The sequence below is a fragment of the Brassica napus genome, chromosome C8, assembly GCF_020379485.1.
Source record: "Brassica napus cultivar Da-Ae chromosome C8, Da-Ae, whole genome shotgun sequence".
NCBI lineage: Eukaryota > Viridiplantae > Streptophyta > Magnoliopsida > Brassicales > Brassicaceae > Brassica > Brassica napus.
In genome coordinates, this window is record NC_063451.1 from 5,121,747 (window position 1) to 5,147,735 (window position 25,989).

Consider the following 25,989-nt stretch of genomic DNA (forward strand, 5'->3'; position numbering starts at 1 on the left):
TAAAGAATAGAAATATTCTTTTTAGATATTTGAGGAATAAAATAATTATTTTCCTTACGAATAAATTCGATTCAGATTGTAGTTTGAATTTTTACTGTTGTGCACTTTTGTTGAAAAAGAAAAAATTATCATCTAATTCAAAATTTTGATTATTCGGGTTTGTGTTTCAAAAAGAAGAAGAAGATTATTCGGGTTTCTAATAAAGAGGTTTGGGAAATAACATGGATCTAGAGGTAATTGAGCAGTTATCATTTGAATTTTAAATTAAATAATATTGGTAAAAAAGTGTATTAACAGAAACAATTACAAAAAGAGAAATAGCCTATGATAGCACTAAAATTTTTTTTGTGACAAATATAGATTCTAAAGATTAAAATGACCAAAATATTTTATTAAATAGGTAAATATACATTTATACTCATAGAGTTAACTAATCTAAATCTTAGGGTTTAGAGTTAAGGGGTGAAAAATTTGGGATTGAGATTTAAAATTTTTTAAAATAAAAAATAAATATTAAAAATTTGAAAATAAAAATTTTAAAAATAGTTTCAAAAAGTATTTTCGAATTATAAAAAGAAAACTTGAAAAAAAAATTGAAAAAAAATAAAAAAAAAATTCGAAAAAAATATTTGAATAAAACAAAAATATTTTATAAAAAATTTCGAATCTGAAAACATATAATCTAAAACTAGAATTTTTTTTATTTTCTTATTTTATTTTATTTTTTTATATATCTAAGGTATAATGATTTTTTTAGCTATTAAATAAAATATTTAGGTCATTTTGGTCTATTTTTGTGAGCAAAAAAATAGTCTAGTAGAATTGCCCTTACAAAAATACAAAATAGAGATAGCCAAGGACCGGCAAGTATATTACCTGAAATTCATCCCTGAGTCTCGTTCTCACTTCTCCCTCTCTCTCTCTCTCTCACACAACCGTCTCTCTCTCTCTCTGTATCGCTCTGCCTCTTGACTCTGTTGCTCCTCTCGGTAGATCACTCGCTCTAGGGTGTCGACACACGCTCGCTTGAGTAGGAATCTGAGATCGTGCTTCCCTCTCTTCAATGTTGAATCGGTTTGTTTCTCGGATCTCTATGATCCTCGATTTTCTGAACCAAACGTGAAGATTACCTATCCCATTTTCGCTCACCAGCTAATTTCTTCTCCCGATCGTCGCCGCCATGTTCGAAGCTCATGTAAGCCCTATCTCTTTTCCATTTTTGTTAATTTCGTTTCGATGTTAATTCTATGGAAAATCGAAACGAAATGGCTCCTTACTTAGAATCGGGGAGGAGCAGTGCTGTAGAACTTATTAGTTGATAGTGCATTTAAATTAGAATATATGAACGGTTTAGCTTCGTTCCTTCTTAAGGACTCTCTAAGTTAGTGACCTGGAGAGGTAATGGCGTTAAGCAAAGATTGTTTTCCAGAAATTTTAATCTCCAGAATTTGCATTCCCTTTTGCAATTGTTCTGCAGGTCATCTTTGCTCTTATGTTGAGTTTTGTTTCACCAGCCTTATGTCCACTTTGATTGATTGAATTGGGAGTATCTATTAAATGCAAGTTTGTATTCAGGTGTTACATCTGCTTCGGAGGTATTTGGGTGAATATGTGCATGGACTCTCCACAGAGGCTCTGCGGATTAGTGTCTGGAAAGGTTAGCATGTCTTCTTTTTTCCTTCATAATTTTATATATATATGGGAAGTATTGACAATTTTTATGCGCAAAGACTGCTCATGATTTAACTATCTCCATTATGAAGTAGTTTGTACTGGTTAATGGTGAAAGTTACATATGTAATGATGTAATCCCATGGATTTCTAGTCAGTTGTTCATTAATTGCTAATGTTGAAATTTCTTGCTTTTCAGGGGATGTTGTTCTTAAAGACTTGAAGTTAAAGGCGGAGGCTTTGAATTCACTGAAACTTCCAGTCGCCGTCAAATCTGGTTTTGTCGGAACCATCACTTTGAAGGTTGCTATTTTTTTTTTCTCTTGGTGGAATTTTGATGATTTCCAGACCATTGTTACCATTTCTTTCTTGAATGTTTCCTTGCTTGAACTTGGATTGTGGATCCTTACTGGAAAAAGAGAGGATATACCACTTATTGATGACATAGCTATTAATGTTTGCATGTGTGATACTCTCTTGGTAAAAATGTTCTTTGATAGAGGGAAGTCGCATATCATTTAACTGAATATATTCTGGGCTACATTTGCTGCCAAACAAGTATTTACCGCTCTTTGAATAATGCGCGGAGTTTTGAAAAAGTAGAAACGCGAGTAATTCTGTTTGTTGCATAAATCGAATCTTTTGATACGAAGTCAATTGTCATGGAGATTGCAAGTAAGGGTGATACCCTCTCTGGTTGCTGAACTTAGACTTGTATTTAAAGAAGCAGATGCTATTTTTGTATGCAGTATCCTGTAATTATGGCTAGGTGGTATATCTTGAAAGTTACTCATACTAACCTTTGTTTCCAGGTCCCTTGGAAAAGTTTAGGAAAAGAGCCAGTCATTGTTCTGATCGACCGTGTCTTTGTTCTTGCTTATCCTGCCCCTGATGGCCGGACAGTTAAGGTATATTGTTGGATTTTTTTTTATTTGTGTGTGCGTTGTCTCGCCTGTAAGCTTTTCACTTTGGTTGGTACCGAATTGCTTACACTAATTACATACTAGGAAGAAGACAGGGAAAAGTTTCTAGAAACCAAGCTTCAGCAGATCGAGGTACTAATTTTTTCTGCCTGATGCAGCTTCATGCATACTTCTGAATACAATCGTTACATGAGACCTGATTTTTTCTCTTTTCTACAAGATAAACTTTGATGTTATTCTGGTTTATTGTTATCGTGTTTGTTCCAATAGGAAGCGGAATCAGCAACTCTAGAAGCAAGAGCAAAATCTAAGCTGGGAAGTGTATGCCTCTAAACATGATAACTTATTTTTAGTCTATATCTTTCTTATTTTCTATCCAGGGGGGTATTTATTTATAGATGCTGAAATTATCCTGATCAGATTAGAGGATTCCTTATGATCTTTTATGAAAGGAGTTCTCGCTAACTACTAGATAAAAAAAAATTTCATGTGCTAAGCATGATATAACTTGTAGCTCTTTTGTGGTTGGTTCTTTACAGTCTCCAGCAGGAAATTCATGGCTAGGTTCGCTTATTGCTACAATTATTGGTAATCTGAAAATATCCATCAGCAACGTGCATGTTAGATACGAGGATTCGACCAGGTTTGTGGCTGTTTCCCTTCTTGTTTATTTTTTCCCTTCTGCTTTTATGGCCATATCTAGCTATTGTGTTCATTATTGATGTCTTTGTTATGGTTATTTATTGGAGACGCCTCAGAAGTACTTGTGTAGCTTTTTTCTTATTTCAACAATACTTGCTCTAGTAATCCAGGGCACCCGTTTGCTTCGGGCATCACCTTGGCCAAGCTCGCAGCTGTTACAATGGATGAGGAAGGAAATGAGACATTTGACACAAGCGGTGCTTTGGATAAATTGCGTAAGGTGAGCTTTGGTTTCTTTCCTTTCTATTCTCAATTGGGAGAAGCAGTTGAATTTTTTTCAAAAGCATAGTGTTTCAAAGTAGTGTGTGATTGAACGATATGTATCTATAGTTCCATAGGGACGTTTTAGTTCTCTTGTGGTTCATCATTGGTATAGTGTATACAGTTCCCATGTCTTGAGAAATCTTCTAGTTTCGAAGATTCCCCATTTTATGGTCTCTTCATCTACGAAGTTCAAGGGTCTTTTCCAAGAGGCTTAAAACAAGATAGAAGTTAGAACATTGATTAGAGTTTTAAAAGGGAATGTCATTTGTTTTCACATGGGTTGGTGAATGAGGTAGCAGTTTTGAATTGATTCAAAGTTAATTCTTTTGTCTCTCTTCAGTTAGTTATTTTCTCTAATGTTTGTGTTCGTTTTGAGTTCTAGTTTACAAGGTCTATTGGTTGGAGACTAAAGTGTGTTGAATGCTAATTATGCTACTTATTGACTTGAAACAAAATAGTTAGGCTAACACATGGTCGCTGTAACAGTCCTTGCAGCTTCAGAGGCTTGCTTTGTATCACGATTCTAATAGCTCTCCCTGGGAAATGGAGAAGCAATGGGACGATATTAGTCCTGCGGAGTGGGTTGAGGTTTGTTCTTATCTACCTTTTTTCTTGGTTATTATTTTTTTGTGCTTTCGTCAGATCATTAGTCAATAAATGTTACTTGAGGTTTTATGTATTTAACTACCGACTGTCTTGCCTCAGATGTTTGAAGATGGCATAAAGGAGCAAACCGCGCATAATATAAAGTCGAAATGGGCCTTGAATCGTCGATACTTTTTGTCCCCTATTAATGGATCTCTTAAGTATCACCGGTTAGGAAATCAGGAGAGAAATAATCAGGAGATTCCATTTGAAAGAGCGTCAGTTAACCTAAATGATGTTAACGTCACAATCACAGAGGTACCATTTTTTCGGTACTTGGTGTAGTTGGTTCTTTTTTCTTCCAGGGTTAGCTGCAAATGTTTTCCGTGGGTTTTGATTTCTTCTCTCTGTTTTCCTACTTTCTGAGATGTTAGAGTTTAATACTGCGCCTGCTTAGCGATTTCTCTTTTCTTAAGGTTTTGGACTTAAGTCACTTGTATTTTGTGTTCGACGTTTCTCTTCCCAGGAGCAATATCACGACTGGATAAAGCTAGTCGAAGTTGTTTCAAGATACAAAACATACATGGAAATTTCACATTTAAGGCCCATGGTTCCTGTTTCAGAGGCTCCACGTTTGTGGTGGCGCTTTGCTTCTCAAGCTAGTTTGCAACAAAAGAGACTATGGTACATGTCTGTTGCATTGTACTCTCTCTCTTTCAGGATTTCACTGACAACTAGGAAAATAGCCAGCATTTATCTGGCAAAGCCATATTGTTTTTAGTCTTGCATAGTATGACCATCTTCTGGTAAAGTATGTCTGCACTCGATCTGGGGAAGATGGTGTATTTTGATCTGACTTTGCATATATTGAAACCATTTCAGCTATCGATTTTCCTGGGATAGCATTCACCATTTTTGTCGGTTACGTCGGCACTATATTCAGCTGTATGCCAACTTTCTGCAGCAGTCATCAAATGCCAACAACCCTGAGATGAGAGAAATCGAAAAGGACCTTGATTCCAAAGTGATTCTTTTGTGGAGGTAATAATCATATTCCCACATTTGTAAAGCAAAGCATGTGGTTTCTTAACATTATCAAATTCCACCTCCTGATGTACACCATTGGAATCCCATCTCGCTGACACTTGATATCTGGATTGATTTGGGAATTAACATGATCATGGTTAAGTTCTAAATATACCGAAAGTTTACAAATATATTTGAGATAATGCTTGATTACATGTAGTCTTCTCATACCACTTTTTTCATAAGAGTTCCAAGCTCTGCTATTCTTTTTCTTATTTTCACTGAGATTCTCAAAGGCTCTGTACTGTCTGTGTTCCTTTACTCCTTCCGACTTATCTCATCATGTTCTGATACGTTGTATCGGCGTAATAGGTTACTTGCACATGCAAAGGTTGAATCTGTAAAATCAAAAGAAGCTGCCGAGCAGAGAAAGCTGAAAAAGGGTGGTTGGTTCTCATTTAAATGGTTAGTGGAGTATGCCTCTTCCTTCTGAATATAGTTGTCTTGCATTTTGGCTTTTCAAATTTTGTTTTCTTATCGCAGCCATGAATGCAAAATCACCGGCAGGGTGGTTTTTTATTTTGTTTTTAAATTAACTTTTTGTGGTTGCTATCTCCATGAAGGCGGACAGAATCTGAAGATGACCCGGAGGCTGATAATGTGGCTGAGGGATCAAAATCGATGGAGGAAGGATTGACCAAGGAAGAATGGAAGGCCATAAATAAGTTACTGAGTCATCAGCCTGACGAAGAGATGAATTTATATTCAGGAAAAGACATGCAGAATATGACTCACTTTCTTGTAACTGTATCAATTGGACAAGGTGCAGCTAGGATTGTTGATATAAACCAGACTGAGGTGCTGTGTGGTAGCTTTGAGCAACTCGATGTGACAACAAAGTTCAGATATCGGAGTACTCAGTGTGATGTATCACTGAGGTTCTATGGGTTATCTGCACCAGAGGGTTCGCTTGCACAGGTTTTTTTTCAAATTTATTGCTTATGCCAGGGTCAGCAATCCCTGTTGTAAGATTATATATTCCTGCCTGTAATACTGCTGTCTTTGCAGAGTGTATCCAGTGAGAGAAAGACGAATGCCTTGATGGCTAGTTTTGTGAAGTCACCTATTGGAGAGAACATTGATTGGAGGCTATCAGCGACGATATCCCCTTGTCACGCTACGGTAATCTCTTCATATATGTATGCTCTTGAAACGTGTGTATTTACGATCTGGCTAATAGTCGCATAATACGTCTTAAGTATGACAGAGTCTATCTAATATCTAGCTGGGGCATTGAATGAGGTTTGTGGTTTCCTGAAGATTGGATAGTCAAATTTTCAGGACCTTAGAGAGAGTTTGTGGAACTTAAAGCTCCTATAGTCTGTGTCCTTCCCTTTGGAAATTATGGAGGGAATCTATGTTATATGTTGTTAATATTTGAAACTATCACTTGTAACTCGCATGGGATATGTTGGAATTCAGTTGTTGTTTACACTGAGGGACAAAATAATTTCGGTCTAGTATCGAGAGAGACACGCTTCTCAAACATATAACAGTAGCACAAGTCGTTTATATTCAAACTTGAGCACAATTGCAAGTTTTGCGTATTTGCAGATCTGGACCGAAAGTTATGATCGTGTATTGGAGTTTGTGAAGCGAAGTAACGCAATTAGCCCTACTGTTGCACTGGAAACTGCTGCTGTGCTTCAGGTACTGGTGTAATGTTCAGTAGCAATTTTCTTACATGATTTTTTTTGCTTATATGTCATGGTGACAAGTATGCCTGGGCCTAAAAACCATAACCCCAATCCGACCCCAAATAAGGGTATCGGATGGGTTACGGATCCTTCAAAAAACATGTAATTCAAATCGTTTTATGTATGCACCCTTTTCAAGTCCTTAGTCATATATTTCTGTATGTTTATTTTGCTGCAGACTTTTGGGCTGTACCTTTTATTATTTTTTGATCGTTCTTCATTACAGATGAAACTAGAGGAAGTGACTCGACGGGCTCAAGAGCAACTTCAAATAGTGTTGGAGGAGCAAAGCAGGTTAGAACAGTTTAACTTGGCATTTATACTCTTTACCATTGTCCGTAAGATAAGAATTGGACCATTTGGTAGTGAACAAAGTAAGATGTTGGTTGCATGTAACAAAAGCTTATTTCCTTGTAGTGTGTTGAAAATCTAAATATATTTTATCATTTCGTACAATTAGCAAAATTTTCACCGGGTTTCCTTTATGATTTGCCTTTGGTTTCTCAGATTTTCTCTCGACATTGATCTTGATGCTCCAAAAGTGAGAATTCCTTTGAGGGCTTCAGGATCTTCCAAGTGCAGTAGCCATTTCCTTTTGGACTTTGGTAATTTTACGCTAACCACGATGGTAAGTTTCCAGACTTTCCCTTCGACTTTAGTAGTATTTCTCTTCTGTTTTCTTATATCTCTTGTACAATTGCAGGATACTCGGTCTGAAGAGCAAAGGCAAAACTTATATTCTCGGTTTTGCATTTCCGGAAGAGATATTGCCGCTTTCTTTACGGGCTGTGGATCTGACAACCAAGGTTGCAGTTTAATCATGGAAGATTTCACTAATCAGCCAATGATGCCTCCCATTCTGGAGAAAGGGGACAGCGTTTATTCCCTTATTGATAGGTGTGGAATGGCAGTTATTGTTGATCAGGTATTACGGTGTGCGACATTTTATAAGCATGAGTCAATTGTTGAAACGAGGCATTTCTGCTTGACACGCATCTATTTCTTGTTGAAGATCAAGGTACCTCACCCAAGTCACCCAACCACAAGAATTTCTATCCAAGTGCCAAATATTGGTGTTCATTTCTCGCCAACAAGATATATGAGGATCATGCAACTGTCCGATATCTTGTATGGTGCAATGAAAACCTACAGTCAAACTCCTCTTGATGACATCCCAGATGGAATCCAACCTTGGAGTCCTGCAGATCTTGTTAGTGATGCTAGAATTTTAGTTTGGAAGGTATGTGCTTTATATATCGTACTTTTCAATCTTGATTTATTTGTATCAGCTTTGATTGTATGTAATCTATTGTTTCAGGGAATTGGCAACTCTGTTGCTACTTGGCAGCCTTGTCACCTTGTTTTGTCTGGTTTATATCTGTATACATATGAATCAGAGAAGTCACTTGATTATCAACGTTATTTATGGTATGCGCTATTCTTCATAATTTTCTTTCACGTACCTTCCTTTTCTATTTTTTCTTCTTCTCATGTTTTTTTTTGAATGAAATCTTCTTTTCTTCTTTTTCTTCTTTTCATGTTACTCTTTTCTGCTACAAAGATTTTTGTATGTTTCGATATAAGACGGTTGGATTATAAAATTTGCATGTGCAGCATGGCTGGCAGACAAGTATTTGAGGTTCCGCCCGAAAATGTTGGTGGTTCTCCTTACTGCCTTGCTGTCGGTCTAAGGGGAGCGAATCTTAAAAAGGTAGGCTAAGCTGCTTTATTGTAAATACTAGGAGGAGTCATATGAGAGCCGACAAATGTATAAGTTTTCCATCGAAAGTTATTCTCTTTTTTCTAGTTGGGTATGCTTGCTGAATCTTGAATGGCTACATACCTGAAATAAGATGATTGAGAGTGTTGGTGATTCTCTGGACTTTACTTTTTATTGAAGTTCCTTTCGAAGTTAAACTGGAGAAAAAACTAGCTCACAGATATTCCTTTACAACCACGCTTTGTATGCTGTATTTTCATTTGTGTTTTCCACTGAAGATTATTGATCTTGTGCATTCTTCAGGCCCTGGAATCTTCTAGCACCTGGATCATAGAGTTTCAGGGGGAGGAAAAGGCAGCATGGCTGAGAGGACTTGTCCAAGCAACCTATCAAGCTTCTGTATATTTACACAATCTCTTTGACTTTTTTTTTTCTGGGCTTTTCTATTTGCATTGGTTGTGTCTGGTTGACGCTGAAAAGTGTTGTCCTTTTGTAGGCTCCTCTGTCGGGGGATGTACTTGGTCATACAAGTGATGGTGATGGTAACTTCCATGAACCTCAGACTGGGAATTTGAAAGCTGCTGATCTTGTTATTAATGGTGCTTTAGTTGAGACGAAGCTGTATTTGTATGGAAAGGTTGGCTTTAACCAGCTTTCTACATATTTCTATGTGTGTGCTATCTGTATGCCATGTCGTACTAGTTAGGAACTCAGTTGCTTGAACTGAGAAACCATTTATATTCTGTGAAAGCAATTTTTCCTGATTTTTCCTTGCTTTTTGAAATCGTACTCTCCCGCAGATCAAGGATGAATGTGATGAGAAGGTTGAAGAGGTCCTGCTTCTCGAAGTTCTTGCTGCCGGAGGAAAGGTTTGTGTTTGTTGGACATAGTTCATTGCGTTAAGCTGATAGATAGTGAGTTGTATGCATGTGTTTTGCGTTGTCGGTACTAAGGATAGACCGGTAAAGGATGAGACCTGTTGGGGGTGGACAACTTATATTTAGGTTCTGGTTAAAATGATATTATTTCACCAAGTCTGGCTAAGCTAGTGATTATGGGATGGAGACTACCAACAGAGCCGTTGATTAAAAGATAAAATCCATAGCGTATCGTTTGCTATATCATGTTGCATATCTTAGGAGCACATCTTGTCAAGTTGTCCGTCGTTTGGATATTTGTATTTCTTCCATTTATAGGGTTCCCATTCTTGATATGCATGTAATGCTTTTGTCCAGCTGCTTTTATTTATCTTTGTAGGTTCTATACAATAGACTAGTTTGATAGAGGCATAGTTGTGTTTGATTTACAGGTCCACATGATAAGTTCAGAGAGTGGCTTAACCGTTAGGACGAAGTTGCACTCTCTAAAAATCAAAGATGAACTTCAGCAGTCAGGAAGTGCTCAGTATTTGGCTTACTCTGTTCTGAAGAACGAATACATACAAGACCCAAGAAGATGTGATGCTTATGACAAGGAGATGTCTGTAGGACATGCAGATGATGAAGATGCTTTCACTGATGCTTTGCCAGAGTTTCTGTCTCCTACAGAAGCAGGTACTCCTGATATGGATATGATTCAATGCAGCATGATGATGGACTCTGATGAACATGTGGGGATCGAGGATGCTGAAGGTGGATTTCATGAGAAAGACACATCTCAGGGAAAAGGCCTTTGCGATGAGGTATTTTATGAAGTGCAGGGTGGTGAATTTTCTGATTTCGTATCAGTTGTTTTCTTGACGAGGAGCTCCAGTTCCCCCGATTATAATGGAATCGACACACAGGTATGTAATCTCAGACAATGGGAGTCACCTCAGTGCGGCAAATATTCCTTCTCAGCTTTGTTAAGTTTAGCTTAAAATCAATTTCAGATGAGCATTCGCATGTCAAAACTGGAGTTCTTTTGCAGTAGACCAACTCTAGTTGCTTTAATTGGCTTTGGATTTGACTTGAGTGCTGCAACATATGTTGAAGATGATAAAGATGCCAACAATCTGGCTTTTGAGAAATCTGGTAGTGAGAAAGAAGCAAAGGATGAAGGTGGACGCATTGAAGGATTACTTGGATATGGCAAGGACCGCGTAGTGTTTTACCTGAACATGAATGTTGATAGTGTGACTGTGTTTCTTAACAAGGAGGATGGTTCTCAGCTTGCGATGTTTGTACAAGAACGATTTGTGCTGGACATTAAGGTATGAAATATTGGCGTGGGTTTCTTATTTGACGTATTTGATTTTATTTCTAGTTTACTCGTAATCTTGACCCTATAAAAAAACCAAAATTTGTTAATCATATTATTGTAACTAGGATTCTAAAATGTTGAATCTGTAGTTGGTTCTCTAATTAATGTTCTAAAGCAAAGAGAATTAGTTTCATTGAAAGTCTGTTTCAGTTAACTAGTATCTTGGTTAAACTTGTTTATTTTAAAGGTTCACCCGAGCTCTCTTTCAATAGAAGGGACTCTAGGAAATTTTAAACTCTGTGACAAGTCGTTAGACTCAGGAAACTGTTGGAGTTGGCTCTGTGACATACGTGATCCAGGTGTTGAGTCTCTTATCAAGGTATCAAATACTGGCGGCTTTATTGCAGTTTGGGCGCTATTGTTGATTCTTATTTTCTTGTGGTTCTGCATCTGCTTAATTCTTATTTTACTCTGCAGTTCAAATTCAATTCATATAGTGCTGGAGATGACGACTATGAAGGATATGATTATAGCTTATCTGGTAGACTATCAGCTGTTCGCATCGTATTCCTCTACAGATTTGTTCAAGAGGTACCATGTTCACCAACCTTTTCTTACATAGTTTATTTTATGCGCAACCGAGTCTTTATAAAAATGGTCTTCTTTGGACATCATTTTGTTGTGGACCAACCCAATGAATTGTTTTTTAGGTTACAGCGTACTTCATGGGACTTGCTACTCCTCATACCGAAGAAGTCATTAAGCTTGTTGACAAAGTTGGAGGCTTTGAGTGGCTAATCCAGAAATATGAGATAGATGGTGCTACTGCGCTGAAACTAGACCTTTCACTAGACACTCCAATAATTGTTGTCCCTAATGATTCTCTAAGTAAAAAGTAAGTATAAATGGTGTGGTAATACTTAGTACGTGCTATGCTATCATAGTTATTAGGTTTATGAACCACTTCAGTTTTACGATAATTTTTTATAGCTCTCTAACTCTAGTCTAGTAGTTGCCATCAAAATCCTTAGCGTAGAATCTAGTCTTCATCCTTTAGGTCTAAAATATTGGAACCTTAAGTTCTGCAACATGTTATTTCCTTTTTTTGCTGATTCTCCAAAGGTTTACTTCAATCTTTCTCTGAATGTTGGTAAAGCCTCAACCCCTTATATTTGTTTGTAGTTACATTCAACTTGACCTTGGTCAGCTGGAGATATCAAATGAAATAAGCTGGCATGGGTGTCCGGAGAAAGATCCAAGTGCTGTACGTGTAGATGCTCTTCATGCGAAGGTACATTGTACGAAATACCTTTATATAACGTGTGGGAGGAATACACTAGCCTGATGGTTGTTTCTATTTTTTTTTTGTAAAGATTCTTGGACTAAATATGTCAGTAGGCATAAATGGATCAATTGGTAAACCAATGATACGTGAAGGGCAGGGACTGGACATTTTTGTCCGCCGCAGCCTACGAGATGTTTTTAAGAAAGTACCAACACTTTCAGTTGAGATCAAGGTACTGGATTTCTTCTTCCCTCTACGTTTGAAGAATTTAAATTTTTGGTTCTGGTTTCAAGAACCTAAACTTTAAACTGAATCAGTTTTTTTTTTGCTTCTTGATATTGTTAGACTAGGGATGGCTTTACTTATAAACAATATTATCTTATAAGGATCGCATTGCTATCTAAGACCAAAAATGGACCAAAATACAGTCACAGATTTATTTTATTCGCTGTCTTACAGCGTTTTTATCCTTTGTTTGTTATAGATACCATAGATAGCCTTGTTACATTCTCTTTACTGGTATCAGCAGTCATTTTGGACTTAAATTTTCTCGATATCTACTGTGCAGATTGATTTCTTGCATGGTGTGATGTCTGACAAAGAATATGATATTATTGTAAGTTGCACAACCATGAATTTGTTTGAGGAGCCAAAGCTACCTCCAGATTTTCGTGGTAACAGTTCTGGTCCCAAAGATCAAATGCGTCTGCTGGTTGACAAAGTGAACTTGAATAGTCAGACGATAATGTCACGTACAGTTACAATACTTGCTGTGGATATCAACTATGCTCTTCTTGAGTTACGTAATAGTGTTAGTGAAGAGTCACCGTTAGCTCATGTTGAGGTACGTGCTTCTGAGCCTGATCCTTCTATTTCCTTGTACATTTTCCCCTAGGAACTAGGCCAAATATCTAAAATACAAATTTGTCGTTCATTTTTGTTTAACAGCTTGAAGGATTATGGGTATCCTACAGGATGACGTCACTATCTGAGACAGATTTGTATGTGTCGGTTCCTAAAGTTTCTGTTTTAGACATCCGTCCTAACACAAAGCCTGAAATGCGGCTGATGCTTGGCTCATCGGTCGATGCTTCCAAGCAAGTTTCTTCTGAATCTTTTCCATTTTCCCTTAACAAGGGAAGTTTTAAGCGGGCCAACTCCAGGGCTGTTCTTGATTTTGACGCACCATGTTCAACGATGTTGCTGATGGATTATAGATGGCGAGCGTCCTCTCAGTCATGTGTTTTACGGGTTCAACAACCTCGTATCCTTGCTGTTCCTGACTTCCTCCTTGCGGTTGGTGAATTTTTTGTTCCAGCTTTGCGTGCAATAACAGGAAGAGACGAAACAATGGATCCAACAAATGATCCAATCACTAGACGTAGTGGCATAGTTCTCTATGAGGCTCTCTATAAACAGATAGAAGAGGTGGTGTACTTTTCCCCATGTAGACAGTTGGTAGCAGATTCACTCGGGGTTGACGAGTATACATATGACGGATGTGGAAAGGTAATCTCGTTGAGTGAACAAGGAGAGAAGGATTCAAGCCCCGGAAGATTAGAACCTATCATAATCGTCGGGCATGGAAAAAAGTTGCGGTTCGTAAATGTAAAAATTAAGGTTGACACACTTTTCTCTTAATCTAATTACTTCTTTCTTATTTCAAATTAGTCACTTGGCATGCTAAGGGTAAAAATTAAGGCTTATACCGTGAAGCGAAAAAAGAACTTTCTTGTTGTATTTATTGCTTCCCATTATTTTTCCAAGATTCTTGATTTCGCTAGCTGTTTGTTTTCTTTTTTTCTTCTGTGGCAGAATGGGTCGCTCCTGAGCAAGTGCGTTTACTTGAGTAACGATAGTAGCTGCTTATTTTCCCCGGAAGATGGTGTTGCTATCTCAATGTTAGAAAACACGAAATCTAATTCTGAGAGTGTGCTTAGCAATGCGCACAAATCGTCAGATGTTTCAGATGCTTGTCAATCCGATTTGAAGGCTGGCCAGAATTTTACCTTTGAAGCTCAGGTAGGTTTCTTTGAGGTTTTCCCTTTACAGGTTTACATAGTTTTGAGCGTCTACTCTATAGCTAATTTTAATAAACTAATAACTATACCTGGTTTCTCTCTTTTACGTATTTTGAGTCATTATTCCTGATTTTGATGTTTCTGTGTCCTTTTTTCTCTAATAACATTTGTTTATGTGGAGGTCTCTTCTTCAACATTTTCTCAATAACCATCTTCCACACACTCTCAATTGCTGGCTTATCTGTTTGATGAAATGAACTGTATTTGTCAATTTCATAGCTTGTTTTGTGCAGGTTGTTTCTCCTGAATTCACATTCTTTGATGGCACAAAATCCTCCCTGGATGACTCCTCTGCTGTAGAAAAGCTTTTGCGAGTTAAGTTGGATTTTAATTTCATGTAAGTGCAGCGTTCTCGAAATCTTAGTATCACTGATTTAAGTTTATCAACATTTTGTCACACATGAAAGTTGTGGACAGTAAGGTCTGAGCGCATTCTACAACCTAAGATATCTGTTGACACAAATATGATTTGCTTGATCACCTATTTCTTTACCTGTTAAAAGCAAAGAATTGTACTAAATTAAACCCCCGTTTGACCTCATCTACATCTTTCTCATGAAGCCAGCGTTTTCTTCCTTGTTGTTAATGGATCTTAAGTTTTTGTTATATCATATTGTTGATGTATTTTTGCTATTACTTTCAACAGGTACGCCTCAAAAGAAAATGACATCTGGGTTCGAGCCTTGCTAAAGAACCTAGTGGTGGAAACTGGTTCTGGTCTTATCATTCTTGATCCAGTCGATATTTCTTTGGGATACACTTCTGTCAAAGAAAAAACAAATATGTCCTTAACGTCAACTGACATATACATCCACCTTTCTTTGAGTGCTCTTTCCCTCCTACTGAATCTGCAGAGCCAAGTGACTGGAGCTTTACAATCTGGAAATGCTATTCCTTTAGCTTCATGCACTAACTTCCACGGGATTTGGGTTTCACCAAAAGGTATGGCATCAGTTATTATGTGCACTGGCCGTATAAAGCTGTCTGAGTTTTTGGTCTAGCCACATGATCTATTTTTTTTTATCTTCTTAAGCCACTGTATCAGATAATTACACTGTTGACTCTTTTGTTTTGGGGATGTATCCAGAAAATGGACCCAGGAACAATCTCACAATTTGGAGGCCGCAAGCTCCTTCGAACTATGTTATATTGGGAGACTGTGTGACGTCGAGGTACCTTTTTCTTTGATATTTTCATCCCTACAACAAAGCTTACGATGGTTGTAGTCATCATTTTTTTCAGACTCATTAATAGCATTGAATGCGTCCTTCAAAATTCATGTCAAACCATATCCGAAACAGAAATAAGCAAGCTCTTGTCGTCTTGTAGTTGTTAACTTAACGGGTACCCTCTTTTTATTGTGCCGGTGCTTACAACTGCTTAAAAAGAGCTGAGTCCAGTGTACAGATGTTTTCTTCTTCTAGAAGATATAGCTACGTTATAACATTAATTCCCTTGAGAAAAATCCTTTCAGGGCAATTCCTCCTACACAAGCAGTGATGGCAATAAGTAATACATATGGGCGCGTGCGGAAGCCGATTGGGTTTAATTGTATTGGCCTGTTCTCTGTTATTCAAGGTTTAGGAGGGGGTAATGGTCAACATTCTATTGATAGCGATGAATGCTCCCTCTGGATGCCTGTAGCTCCTGCAGGATACACTGCTATGGGGTGTGTTGCAAATTTAGGAAGTGAGCCACCACCAGATCACATTGTTTATTGTCTAAGGTCTGACCTTGTATCTTCCAACAGTTTCTCTGAGTGCATATACACGGTGCCCTCCAATTCATTATTTGAGTCTGGATTCAGCATATGGCGTGCTGATAATGTTCTTGGATCATTTTATGCTCACTCTTCAACTGCGGCTCCTTCCAAACAATATAGTCCTGGCCTCAGTCATTGTCTTCTTTGGAATCCCCTTCAGATGAAGACATCTCCAATCTCTGACTCATCACCTACAGGTGGCTCTCAGAGTGAGCAAACAAGTGATCAGACTGGAAATTCATCAGGATGGGACATTGTCAGGTCAATTTCTAAGCCAACTAATTATCATGTTTCAACTCCTAATTTTGAGAGAATATGGTGGGACAAGGGTGGTGATCTTCGTAGACCTGTCTCAATATGGAGGCCTATACCACGTCCTGGTTTTGCCATATTGGGTGATAGCATAACTGAAGGGTTAGTAAATGCTAAATTTTATTTTATTTTCTCTAGATTAGCTACCCTGAAGGGATTGTTTCTTATACAAAGCTCTTTTCCTTCTAATTCTTCTTCGCTCATCAGGTTGGAGCCACCTGCACTTGGAATACTCTTTAAAGCAGATGACTCTGAGATTGCTGCAAAACCTGTGCAGTTCAGTAAAGTCGCACATATTGTGGGGAAGGGTTTGGATGAAGTTTTCTGCTGGTTTCCTGTTGCCCCTCCTGGCTATGTTTCTCTAGGATGCGTTCTTTCTAAATTTGATGAGGCTCCACGTGTGGATTCATTCTGTTGTCCTAGGATTGATCTTGTTAACCAGGCTAACATTTATGAAGCTTCTGTTACAAGATCCTCAAGTTCAAAGTCTTCTCAAAGTTGGAGTATTTGGAAAGTTGACAATCAGGTACGACAACTCACGTAACTTTTGGCGCTGTGTCTCTTTTTCTTTTAAGGCTACCCATTGTCATCGTTGATGTGTAGGACAGTAAAATGTATTTGCCAATCCTGATAGCTGTTGAATACTTGTGTAGGCATGCACTTTTCTTGCACGTCCTGATCTAAAAAGGCCTCCAAGTCGACTGGCTTTTGCTGTTGGAGAATCTGTAAAGCCGAAAACACAGGAAAATGTAAATGCGGAAATTAAGCTGAGATGCTTCTCTTTAACGCTACTAGATGGCTTACATGGAATGGTACGATATTGGTCAAATTTAGTACCCAATTTGTTGGAACCGTGTTTACATCTCGATCCTTTTGTGAATGCTTCCAGATGACTCCTCTCTTTGACACAACTGTCACCAATATCAAGCTAGCAACTCATGGTCGTCCAGAGGCCATGAATGCAGTACTCGTTTCCTCAATCGCTGCTTCAACATTTAACCCACAGTTGGAAGCGTGGGAGCCTCTTCTGGAGCCATTTGATGGAATATTCAAGTAAAGATAATAATGTTTTTATTTATGATGAGATCTAACTGAACTTTGATCATTGTATTTGGATCAATATTTTGATTTTACACTTTCGTGTTGAAGGTTGGAAACATACGACACTGCATTGAGTCAATCATCCAGACCAGGAAAACGGTTGCGAATTGCTGCTACTAACATTTTGAACCTAAATGGTAGTGCTGCAAACCTTGAAACTCTTGGTGATACCGTTGTTTCCTGGAGAAGGCAATTAGAACTTGAAGAAAGAGCGGCCAAAATGAAAGAGGTAACATGCTCTTTATTCTTTCTTTTCGTGAAAATTATATGTTCCCCATAATTTGTTACTTACTAGCTTGCTGTGGTACAGGAATCAGGAGTTTCTCGTGAGAGTGGAGATCTTTCAGCTTTTTCAGCTCTCGACGAAGATGATTATCAGACCATTGTGGTAGAGAATAAACTTGGCCGTGACATATATCTGAAAAAGCTGGAGGAGAACTCAGATGTAATTGTAAAATTGTGTCACGATGAAAACACTTCGGTCTGGGTTCCACCGCCAAGGTTCTCCAATAGGTTAAATGTTTCAGACAGTTCTAGAGAAGCACGCAATTACATGACTGTACAGATTCTTGAGGCTAAGGTACATATATTTTAGGTTCGATTATTTGAAATCTGTTAGGTGGCCTATTTTAGGTTACGATGGTATTTCCCTTTTTTTTGTGTGCAGGGCTTGCATATCGTCGATGATGGCAACAGTCACAATTTCTTTTGCACCCTGCGCCTCGTTGTTGAGAGTCACGGTGCTGAACCACAAAAGCTTTTTCCTCAGAGTGCTAGGACCAAGTGCGTGAAGCCTTCCACTACGGTTATCAATGACTTGATGGAGTGCACTTCCAATTGGAATGAACTATTCATTTTTGAAATCCCAAGGAAGGTAGTAAATAAGGAAACAGTTACTATTATGCTTCGTTTGTTCATTTTCTCTGTACCTTAAAACATCCGGTCTCATAAGCGATTTAGCCTAGAACTAGCATCGAATTAGAACAGTACATCGATATACATAATTTTTTTTTGGACTGGAAACACTTGTCATGATTTTGGAGTGCTATCTCATATGAAAGCTTTTCTTTTCTATTTTATTGGTGTAGGGATTGGCCAGGTTGGAGGTTGAAGTAACAAACCTTGCTGCTAAAGCTGGAAAAGGTTAGTTTCTATTACATCTTAGATTTATTTTCTTTGAGCCTTTTTTTATGCATAAGCATCAATTCAGCTGTCCTTTGTGTGTTTGATCTTTCTTTTTAGAGTGAATTGGCATTGTTTATTGTTCATTTGACTCGTGGATTGTCTGTACGCGAATAAAATACGACTGGTCAATTTTTCAAGAGTTCAATGAGTCGAGATTGCTCCTATGTTACATGAGAGTAAGCTATTAACTTGTACAGGGGAGGTCGTCGGGTCGCTTTCATTTCCTATTGGACATGGGGAAAATACATTTAGAAAGGTAGCTTCAGTAAGGTCGCTATATCAATCTAGTGATGCTGAGAATATAAGTTCCTATACGCTTCAGAGAAAGGTTAGTTGCTTTCATTTATACCAGGGTATGTTGGTAGATTTCTCAAGCTACTATAACATACATTGTCATTTCTCTTTTGATATATGAAATGTAGAATGCCGAAGATATACATGACAATGGATGCTTGCTTGTTTCAACATCTTATTTCGAGAAGACTACAATCCCCAACACACTAAGAAATATGGAAAGTAAGGATTTTGCGGACGGAGACACTGGTTTCTGGATTGGAGTTCGGCCTGATGACTCATGGCATAGCATTCGTTCGCTGCTTCCGCTTTCTGTCGCTCCAAAGTCATTACAAAACGATTTTATTGCAATGGAAGTTTCTATGAGAAACGGAAGAAAGCATGCAACATTCAGATGTTTAGCGACAGTTGTGAATGATTCAGATGTCAATTTAGAGATATCCGTATCTTCTGATCAGAATGTCTCTTCAGGGGCAAGCAATCATAATGCTTTGATTGCCTCTAGATCGTCCTATATTTTACCATGGGGATGTTTATCAAAGGATAATGAACAGTGCCTGCATGTCCGGCCAAGGGTTGATCATTCTTATGCATGGGGTAGTTGCATCGCCGTGAGCTCTGGTTGTGGAAAAGATCAACCATTTGTTGATCAAGGTTTGCTTACTCGGCAGCAAACTTTCAAGCAAAGCAGCAGACCAGCTTCTTTTGTATTGAAATTAAATCAGCTTGAGAAGAAGGATATGCTTTTTTGCTGCCAGCCCGCTACTGGGAGTAAGCCATTCTGGCTCAGCATTGGAGCAGATGCCTCAGTTCTTCATACAGACCTCAATACACCTGTTTATGATTGGAAAATTTCTATTAATTCTCCTCTGAAGCTAGAAAATAGACTTCCTTGCCCAGTCAAATTCACGGTGTGGGAAAAGACAAAAGTAGGCACATATCTTGAGAGACAACATGGTGTAGTATCTTCAAGGAAGCTTGCTCACGTATATTCAACAGATATTCAGAGACCTGTGTATCTTACATTAGCCGTCCATGGTGGTTGGGCTTTGGAAAAGGTTGGCCTTGATATTCTATAGAAGTATCTAACCACACTGGTAAAAGTTCTTAAAACATTACTGAATTCAAATTTTCCTTTGCAGGATCCCATTCCTGTTTTAGATCTATATTCAAGTGACAGTGTGACATCTTTTTGGTTCATCAATCAACAGAGCAAAAGGTTTGTCGCTCTTTTCAGTTCTCGTTCTGCCGGGAATTGTTAGTCTTGCTAGCTCCGCTTTTATTACCCCAGATATTTGAATATATGCATTTGTTTAAAAAATGTTGGTGAATAGCATTCTTGTGGCACTTGGCCATGGGATGTTATATACAAAGTTATTTGGTTCCAGTAAATAATATTTCAATAAATATCTTTTTCAAGTAAGCACTTAAGCAGTATTCCTAGGAGGAGCTGGTCCGCATCTTAAATTTTTTATAAATGAAAACTTATGATGTTGAGAATTATCACATAACCCCCATACTATATTCCATGAAATTATTTTGCCTCGTCATACTCTTTTTTTTTTTATGGAGTTTCAGGAGACTACGTGTAAGTATAGAACGTGATGTTGGAGAAACAGGGGCTGCACCAAAGACTATAAGGTTCTTTGTGCCATACTGGATTACAAATGATTCATATATTCCGCTAGGCTATAGAGTGGTGGAGATTGAACCTTCAGAAAATGTGGAAGCTGGCTCTCCCTGCCTGTCTAGGGCTCCCAGATCTTTTAAGAAAAATCCTGGATTTTCGATGGAGAGGAGACAACAGAGGAAAAATGTCGGAGTGCTCGAGGTTATTGAGGATACTAGTCCTATGCCTAGCATGCTTTCTCCACAAGAATCGGCTGGTCGGAGTGGCGTTGTGCTGTTTCCTTCTCAGAAGGATTCTTATGTTTCCCCACGAATTGGTATTGCTGTAGCAGCTCGGGATTCTGAGATCTACAGTCCTGGAATTTCTCTTCTTGAGCTTGAGAAGAAGGTGACTAGCTAAAGCCTATGGCTTGGATTTACTGCTGTGCTTTATTTTACAAACCATTTCTGTCCTCCTTTATTAACCACAAATCTATTCCAGGAACGTATAGATGTTAAGGCTTTCTGCTCAGACGCCTCGTACTACAAGCTCTCAGCAGTGTTAAATATGACGTCGGACAGAACAAAGGTCAGATATCACTTCCATGATATATTTTGTTTTCCTTTGCTTTGGCATTACTTATCTTAAATCAAATTTGTGCTCATGTATAGTGTTTTTGTTGGTGTTGGTTTACCACATTTGTTATTTGGCCGTGGAAACTCCTATGGATTAGCTTGCAATGCATCACTTAGTTCAGCCTTCGCTTTCTCTCTCGTGTTTTCTGTGAAACGTATACATGCTACTGCTATATAATATGCTTCTATTCGTGTTTTACTAAATCAAGATGATCTAGAGGCGGGTAAGTTCTTTATAGTAACATGAACACTAGCTTTTCTGGATAGGCACATATTTGGGGGTATAATATTGAGTCCCACATGGTATTATCTTACTCCCATTTAAACATTAGATGACTAAGTCTTTTGTTTTCAGGTTATTCATCTCCAGCCAAACACTTTATTCATCAACAGGGTGGGTGTCAGCATCTGTCTTCAGCAGTGCGATTGTCAGACAGAAGAATGGATCAATCCTTCTGATCCTCCAAAGCTCTTTAGATGGCAGTCTTCCACCAGGACTGAGTTGCTAAAAGTATGTGAAATACCTTCAGATTTCCATATCTTATTTTTTATCGATGATTAATAGGCTTACGCCGATGGGATATTTTCAGTTACGAGTGCAGGGATATGGATGGAGCACACCATTCAGTGTCTGTAGCGAAGGTGCAGTGCGTGTCCCTATTGGAAGAGAAGATGGGATTGATCAATTGCTGCTAAGAGTACAAGTCAGAAGCGGGACAAAGAACTCACGTTACGAAGTTATTTTCAGGCCGAACTCTGTGTCCGGTCCTTACAGGTAAATCACAGATGCCTCTACTTTTCTTCCAGATGATTTATCTGATGTTATTGTACTGTTTGCTTGGATCTAGATGGTACATTTTTTACCAATTGCCATGATTTGCATATCTGATTAAAAGTTGCTGCCAAATCTGTTCTTCTAAAGCCAATATTAGTTTGGTGGATAAAGTAATCTGTGGAGCCTGCATGAAATTATTTTGATAAAATGATGCATCCTGTTTGCTGAATCCAAGTGTGTGCGTTTATTCTTCTATATTTATGCGTTTTCTGACAATCTGACTTTATCTTTTTGTATTCGTGATAATGTCAATCCACTCTCCTAGGATCGAGAACCGTTCCATGTTTCTTCCTATTCGCTATCGCCAAGTGGATGGTGTCAGCGAGTCCTGGCAGTTTCTTCCTCCTAACGCGGCTGCTTCGTTTTATTGGGAAAATCTTGGTAGACGTCATCTATTTGAACTCCTTGTTGATGGAAACGATCCTTCTAAATCAGAAAAATACGATATTGATCAAATTGGTGATCATCCACCACGAAGTGAGACTGGACCTACCAGACCCATACGAGTTACTATTGTAAAGGAAGACAAAAGGAACGTTGTGAGAATTAGTGACTGGATGCCTGCAATTGAGCCTACTTCCAGCATAAACAGAAGACTTCCATCATCATCTTTGTCGGAGTTATCTGTAAATGAGTCTCAGCAATCTCATCTTCTGGCCTCGGAAGAGTCCGAGTTTCATGTGGTTGTTGAGCTCGCTGAGCTTGGAATCTCCGTAATCGATCATGCTCCAGAGGAAATACTGTACATGTCAGTGCAAAACCTCCTTGTGGCATATTCAACTGGCTTGGGCTCTGGGCTTAGCAGGTGAGTTTATCAGGTTCTTAAGTTAGCTTTAATTCACATATGTAAGGGTTATCATTTCTCACAACTCACAAGTGAAGTTATTCTAAATGACCATTATGAATTCATATTTGGTATGTGGTCTTTTCCCTTTGCAATTGGTGGTCATGTGTAAAAGTTCCATATATTCATTTGCTATGATCATGAATTGGCATTCACTCTTATCAGATTCTGTTAGTTATACACCCAAAGCACGCTGGGACTAATGCTGAATGCTAATTGTCCTATAGGTTCAAACTAAGGATGCAAGGAATACAAGTGGACAACCAATTGCCATTGGCTCCAATGCCGGTTCTGTTCAGACCACAGAGAACTGGAGATAAAGCTGATAACATTCTGAAGTTTTCGGTTACTTTGCAATCAAATGCCGGTCTCGATCTCCGTGTCTTCCCGTATATAGGTTTCCAGGGACGTGAAAATACTGCCTTTCTAATTAACATTCACGAACCTATAATCTGGCGCATTCATGAGATGATTCAGCAAGCCAACTTGAGTAGACTTTCAGATTCTGAGTCGACAGCTGTATCAGTTGATCCATTCATTCAAATCGGGTATGCACACAGTTCCTGATATCAATATATCAGTCTATTCACAACAATTTCTTATATGGTTACATGCCTCCAAAAATGCAGGGTTCTTAACATCTCAGAAGTTAGATTTAAAGTGTCCATGGCCATGTCCCCAAGTCAAAGGCCGAGGGGAGTTCTTGGATTTTGGTCATCCCTGATGACTGCTCTTGGGAATACCGAAAACATGCCAGTAAGTTTCGATAGTAACTCATTTCTTATAACGCAGGGTAACTAAACAATAATGACCTGTGTGTTTCACGCGATTAGCCTATTAAATTTTAAAATATTTGGCCTACTAGTATGTAAATTGACTCAGCGATTATGTAGTATTTAACGACTCTGGATGACCTGACTTTTGTGTCCATAATTTAATTTTGACCATTAGTTTTTATTCGAAGGATTACCATTGTGATTATAACGAGTTTCAAAGCGTTTAGAATTTTATTTGTCAATGTCCCAATCACTTACTTTCGATCCAACTAAGCTGAACATTCTTTTTTTTTTGCTGATCTTCTAACAGGTACGCATAAGTGAAAGATTTAGTGAGAACATATCCATGCGACAAAGTACTATGATCAATAATGCTATTAGGAACGTAAAGAAAGACCTACTTGGCCAGCCTCTTCAGTTGCTCTCAGGTGTTGACATTCTTGGCAATGCAAGCAGTGCGCTTGGACATATGAGTCAAGGCATAGCTGCATTATCAATGGACAAAAAATTCATTCAAAGTCGACAGAGACAGGTTCGTTCCTGGCTTTGATTTTGCTCCTACATATTGCTGTTTCAGTTGCTTCTCATACCCAACGAAAGTATGGGCTTGCCAGTGTTTCTTTCATGTGCCTCCTTTTGTTAGTACATGCTAATGTTTGTTCTCTCATTTGGCAGGAGAGCAAAGGTGTTGAGGACTTTGGCGACATTATCAGAGAAGGAGGTGGAGCTCTAGCGAAGGGCCTGTTTAGAGGAGTCACAGGCATATTGACAAAGCCCCTCGAAGGTGCAAAGTCTTCTGGTGTCGAAGGCTTTGTATCAGGTTTTGGGAAAGGAATTATTGGTGCTGCTGCCCAACCTGTGAGTGGAGTTCTGGATCTTTTGTCGAAAACCACTGAAGGTGCAAATGCCATGAGGATGAAGATAGCAGCAGCCATCACTTCAGATGAACAACTTCTTCGCCGGAGACTTCCAAGAGCCGTTGGTGCTGATAGCCTGCTTCGTCCATACAACGAATACAGAGCACAGGGGCAGGTACAAATTATACTTAGGAATCGATTTATACATGCATTCCACTAATCATTCCTTTCTTGGTTAGCTGATGAACCGATTATTAGTTTGATTCACCTAGAACATGATGGTACTTTATGCAAAGTTCAAACCCCTAATTTCTTGCATTTACAGGTCATATTGCAGTTGGCAGAATCTGGATCATTCCTAGGCCAGGTTGATCTGTTCAAAGTACGTGGAAAGTTTGCATTAACAGATGCTTACGAAAGTCACTTCATCCTACCGAAAGGAAAAGTTCTAATGATCACTCATCGAAGAGTGATATTACTACAAGTGAGTCTCACAATACCCTCTCGCTCTCTGTATAAGGTTTACTTCGTCTGGTGTTCGTCCTCGGTATGTATCCAAGAAAATCTTCTTGACAATTACAAATCGTTTAATTTTTATAGCAACCCTCAAACATAATGGGTCAAAGAAAGTTTATCCCGGCCAAAGATGCGTGCTCTATACAGTGGGACGTTCTATGGACTGATCTGGTAACCATGGAACTGACTGACGGGAAAAGAGACCAACCTAACTCTCCACCTTCGCGTCTTATTCTCTATCTGAGATCAAAGCTACATGATTCGAAGGATCTGAGATCAAAGCTACATGATTCGAAGGAACAGTTCCGTATTGTCAAATGCAGTCCAAACACCAAGCAGGCCTTTGAGGTTTACTCAGCCATCGATCAAACCATTAACTTGTACGGGCAAAATGCTTCAAAGGTTAGAAGAAGAGCCTCATTATCACCCCTTGTTTATTTAATGACCTAAACATGTTACAAGTGATATTACCACAATAGATATTATTATGCCAAACAAGGATCCATAGTTGAGACTATGTTTTGGTTATTGTAGGGATTGGTGAAAACCAAAGTGACAAGGCCGTACTCCCCGATGTCTGAGAGTTCTTGGGCTGAAGGAGGTTCTCAACAAATGCCAGCTTCAGTTGCACCAACTTCAACCTTTGGCACAAGCCCAACGACCAGCTCGAGTTAAGGTTTTAAGATGTTTGAATCTCCGAGCTCTGTCTCCTTCCAATGTTCCCATTTTCTTCCTGGTAAAGACCCTTTCTCGCTTCTCCTCTAATCATTTTTCCATTTGCGTTTGCACTCTGTAAATTCGTCTGATCTCTAATAGAGACATGCATTTTGTTCTTAGGTGGGCGAGAAGAAACACAGCTTTGCTCTAAAAAATACATTTCGTTTTGTTCTAATACTCATGGTGTAGGATTTTTGCAACAGTACCTTAGAAATATAAATATGTTCGTGTATATAAATGTCTGCAGTACAGACTTCTCAAACTTCAGACTCGTGTTGATCAACACATGTATACGACGCCACGGGTTGCCTTATTTAAATTTATTAATTCTTTATATATTTTTCATACAAA

General features: G+C 38.5%; 1 protein-coding gene across 2 annotated transcripts; it reads left to right on the forward strand.

The window, feature by feature from the left end:
- Window positions 1-889: 889 nt before the first annotated feature.
- On the forward strand, window positions 890-25,989 carry LOC106425218. Of its 2 annotated transcripts, XM_048766233.1 has the most exons (63): window positions 890-1,195; window positions 1,576-1,657; window positions 1,871-1,974; window positions 2,484-2,579; window positions 2,679-2,726; window positions 2,865-2,915; window positions 3,134-3,237; window positions 3,399-3,516; window positions 4,047-4,148; window positions 4,266-4,463; window positions 4,672-4,829; window positions 5,028-5,186; window positions 5,544-5,636; window positions 5,795-6,149; window positions 6,240-6,353; window positions 6,786-6,881; window positions 7,155-7,222; window positions 7,436-7,556; window positions 7,632-7,853; window positions 7,941-8,168; window positions 8,247-8,356; window positions 8,543-8,639; window positions 8,952-9,047; window positions 9,145-9,285; window positions 9,449-9,517; window positions 9,958-10,431; window positions 10,519-10,839; window positions 11,077-11,208; window positions 11,307-11,420; window positions 11,540-11,724; window positions 12,012-12,120; window positions 12,203-12,346; window positions 12,683-12,958; window positions 13,063-13,734; window positions 13,930-14,136; window positions 14,429-14,532; window positions 14,842-15,137; window positions 15,283-15,367; window positions 15,670-15,921; window positions 16,003-16,371; window positions 16,477-16,795; window positions 16,923-17,081; window positions 17,159-17,322; window positions 17,419-17,599; window positions 17,681-17,950; window positions 18,038-18,244; window positions 18,459-18,513; window positions 18,753-18,883; window positions 18,978-19,907; window positions 19,992-20,068; window positions 20,428-20,866; window positions 20,960-21,046; window positions 21,449-21,604; window positions 21,684-21,868; window positions 22,194-22,733; window positions 23,000-23,320; window positions 23,402-23,528; window positions 23,859-24,080; window positions 24,224-24,580; window positions 24,731-24,889; window positions 25,006-25,323; window positions 25,456-25,657; window positions 25,759-25,989. In XM_048766233.1, exons 1-62 carry the CDS (start codon window positions 1,181-1,183, stop codon window positions 25,594-25,596), a joined length of 12,330 nt encoding a protein of 4,109 aa, XP_048622190.1. In that variant the 5' UTR covers window positions 890-1,180; the 3' UTR covers window positions 25,597-25,657; window positions 25,759-25,989. The 2 variants fall into 2 exon arrangements, with proteins under 2 accessions (XP_048622190.1, XP_048622189.1); XM_048766232.1 differs by having other exon boundaries at window positions 15,670-16,371.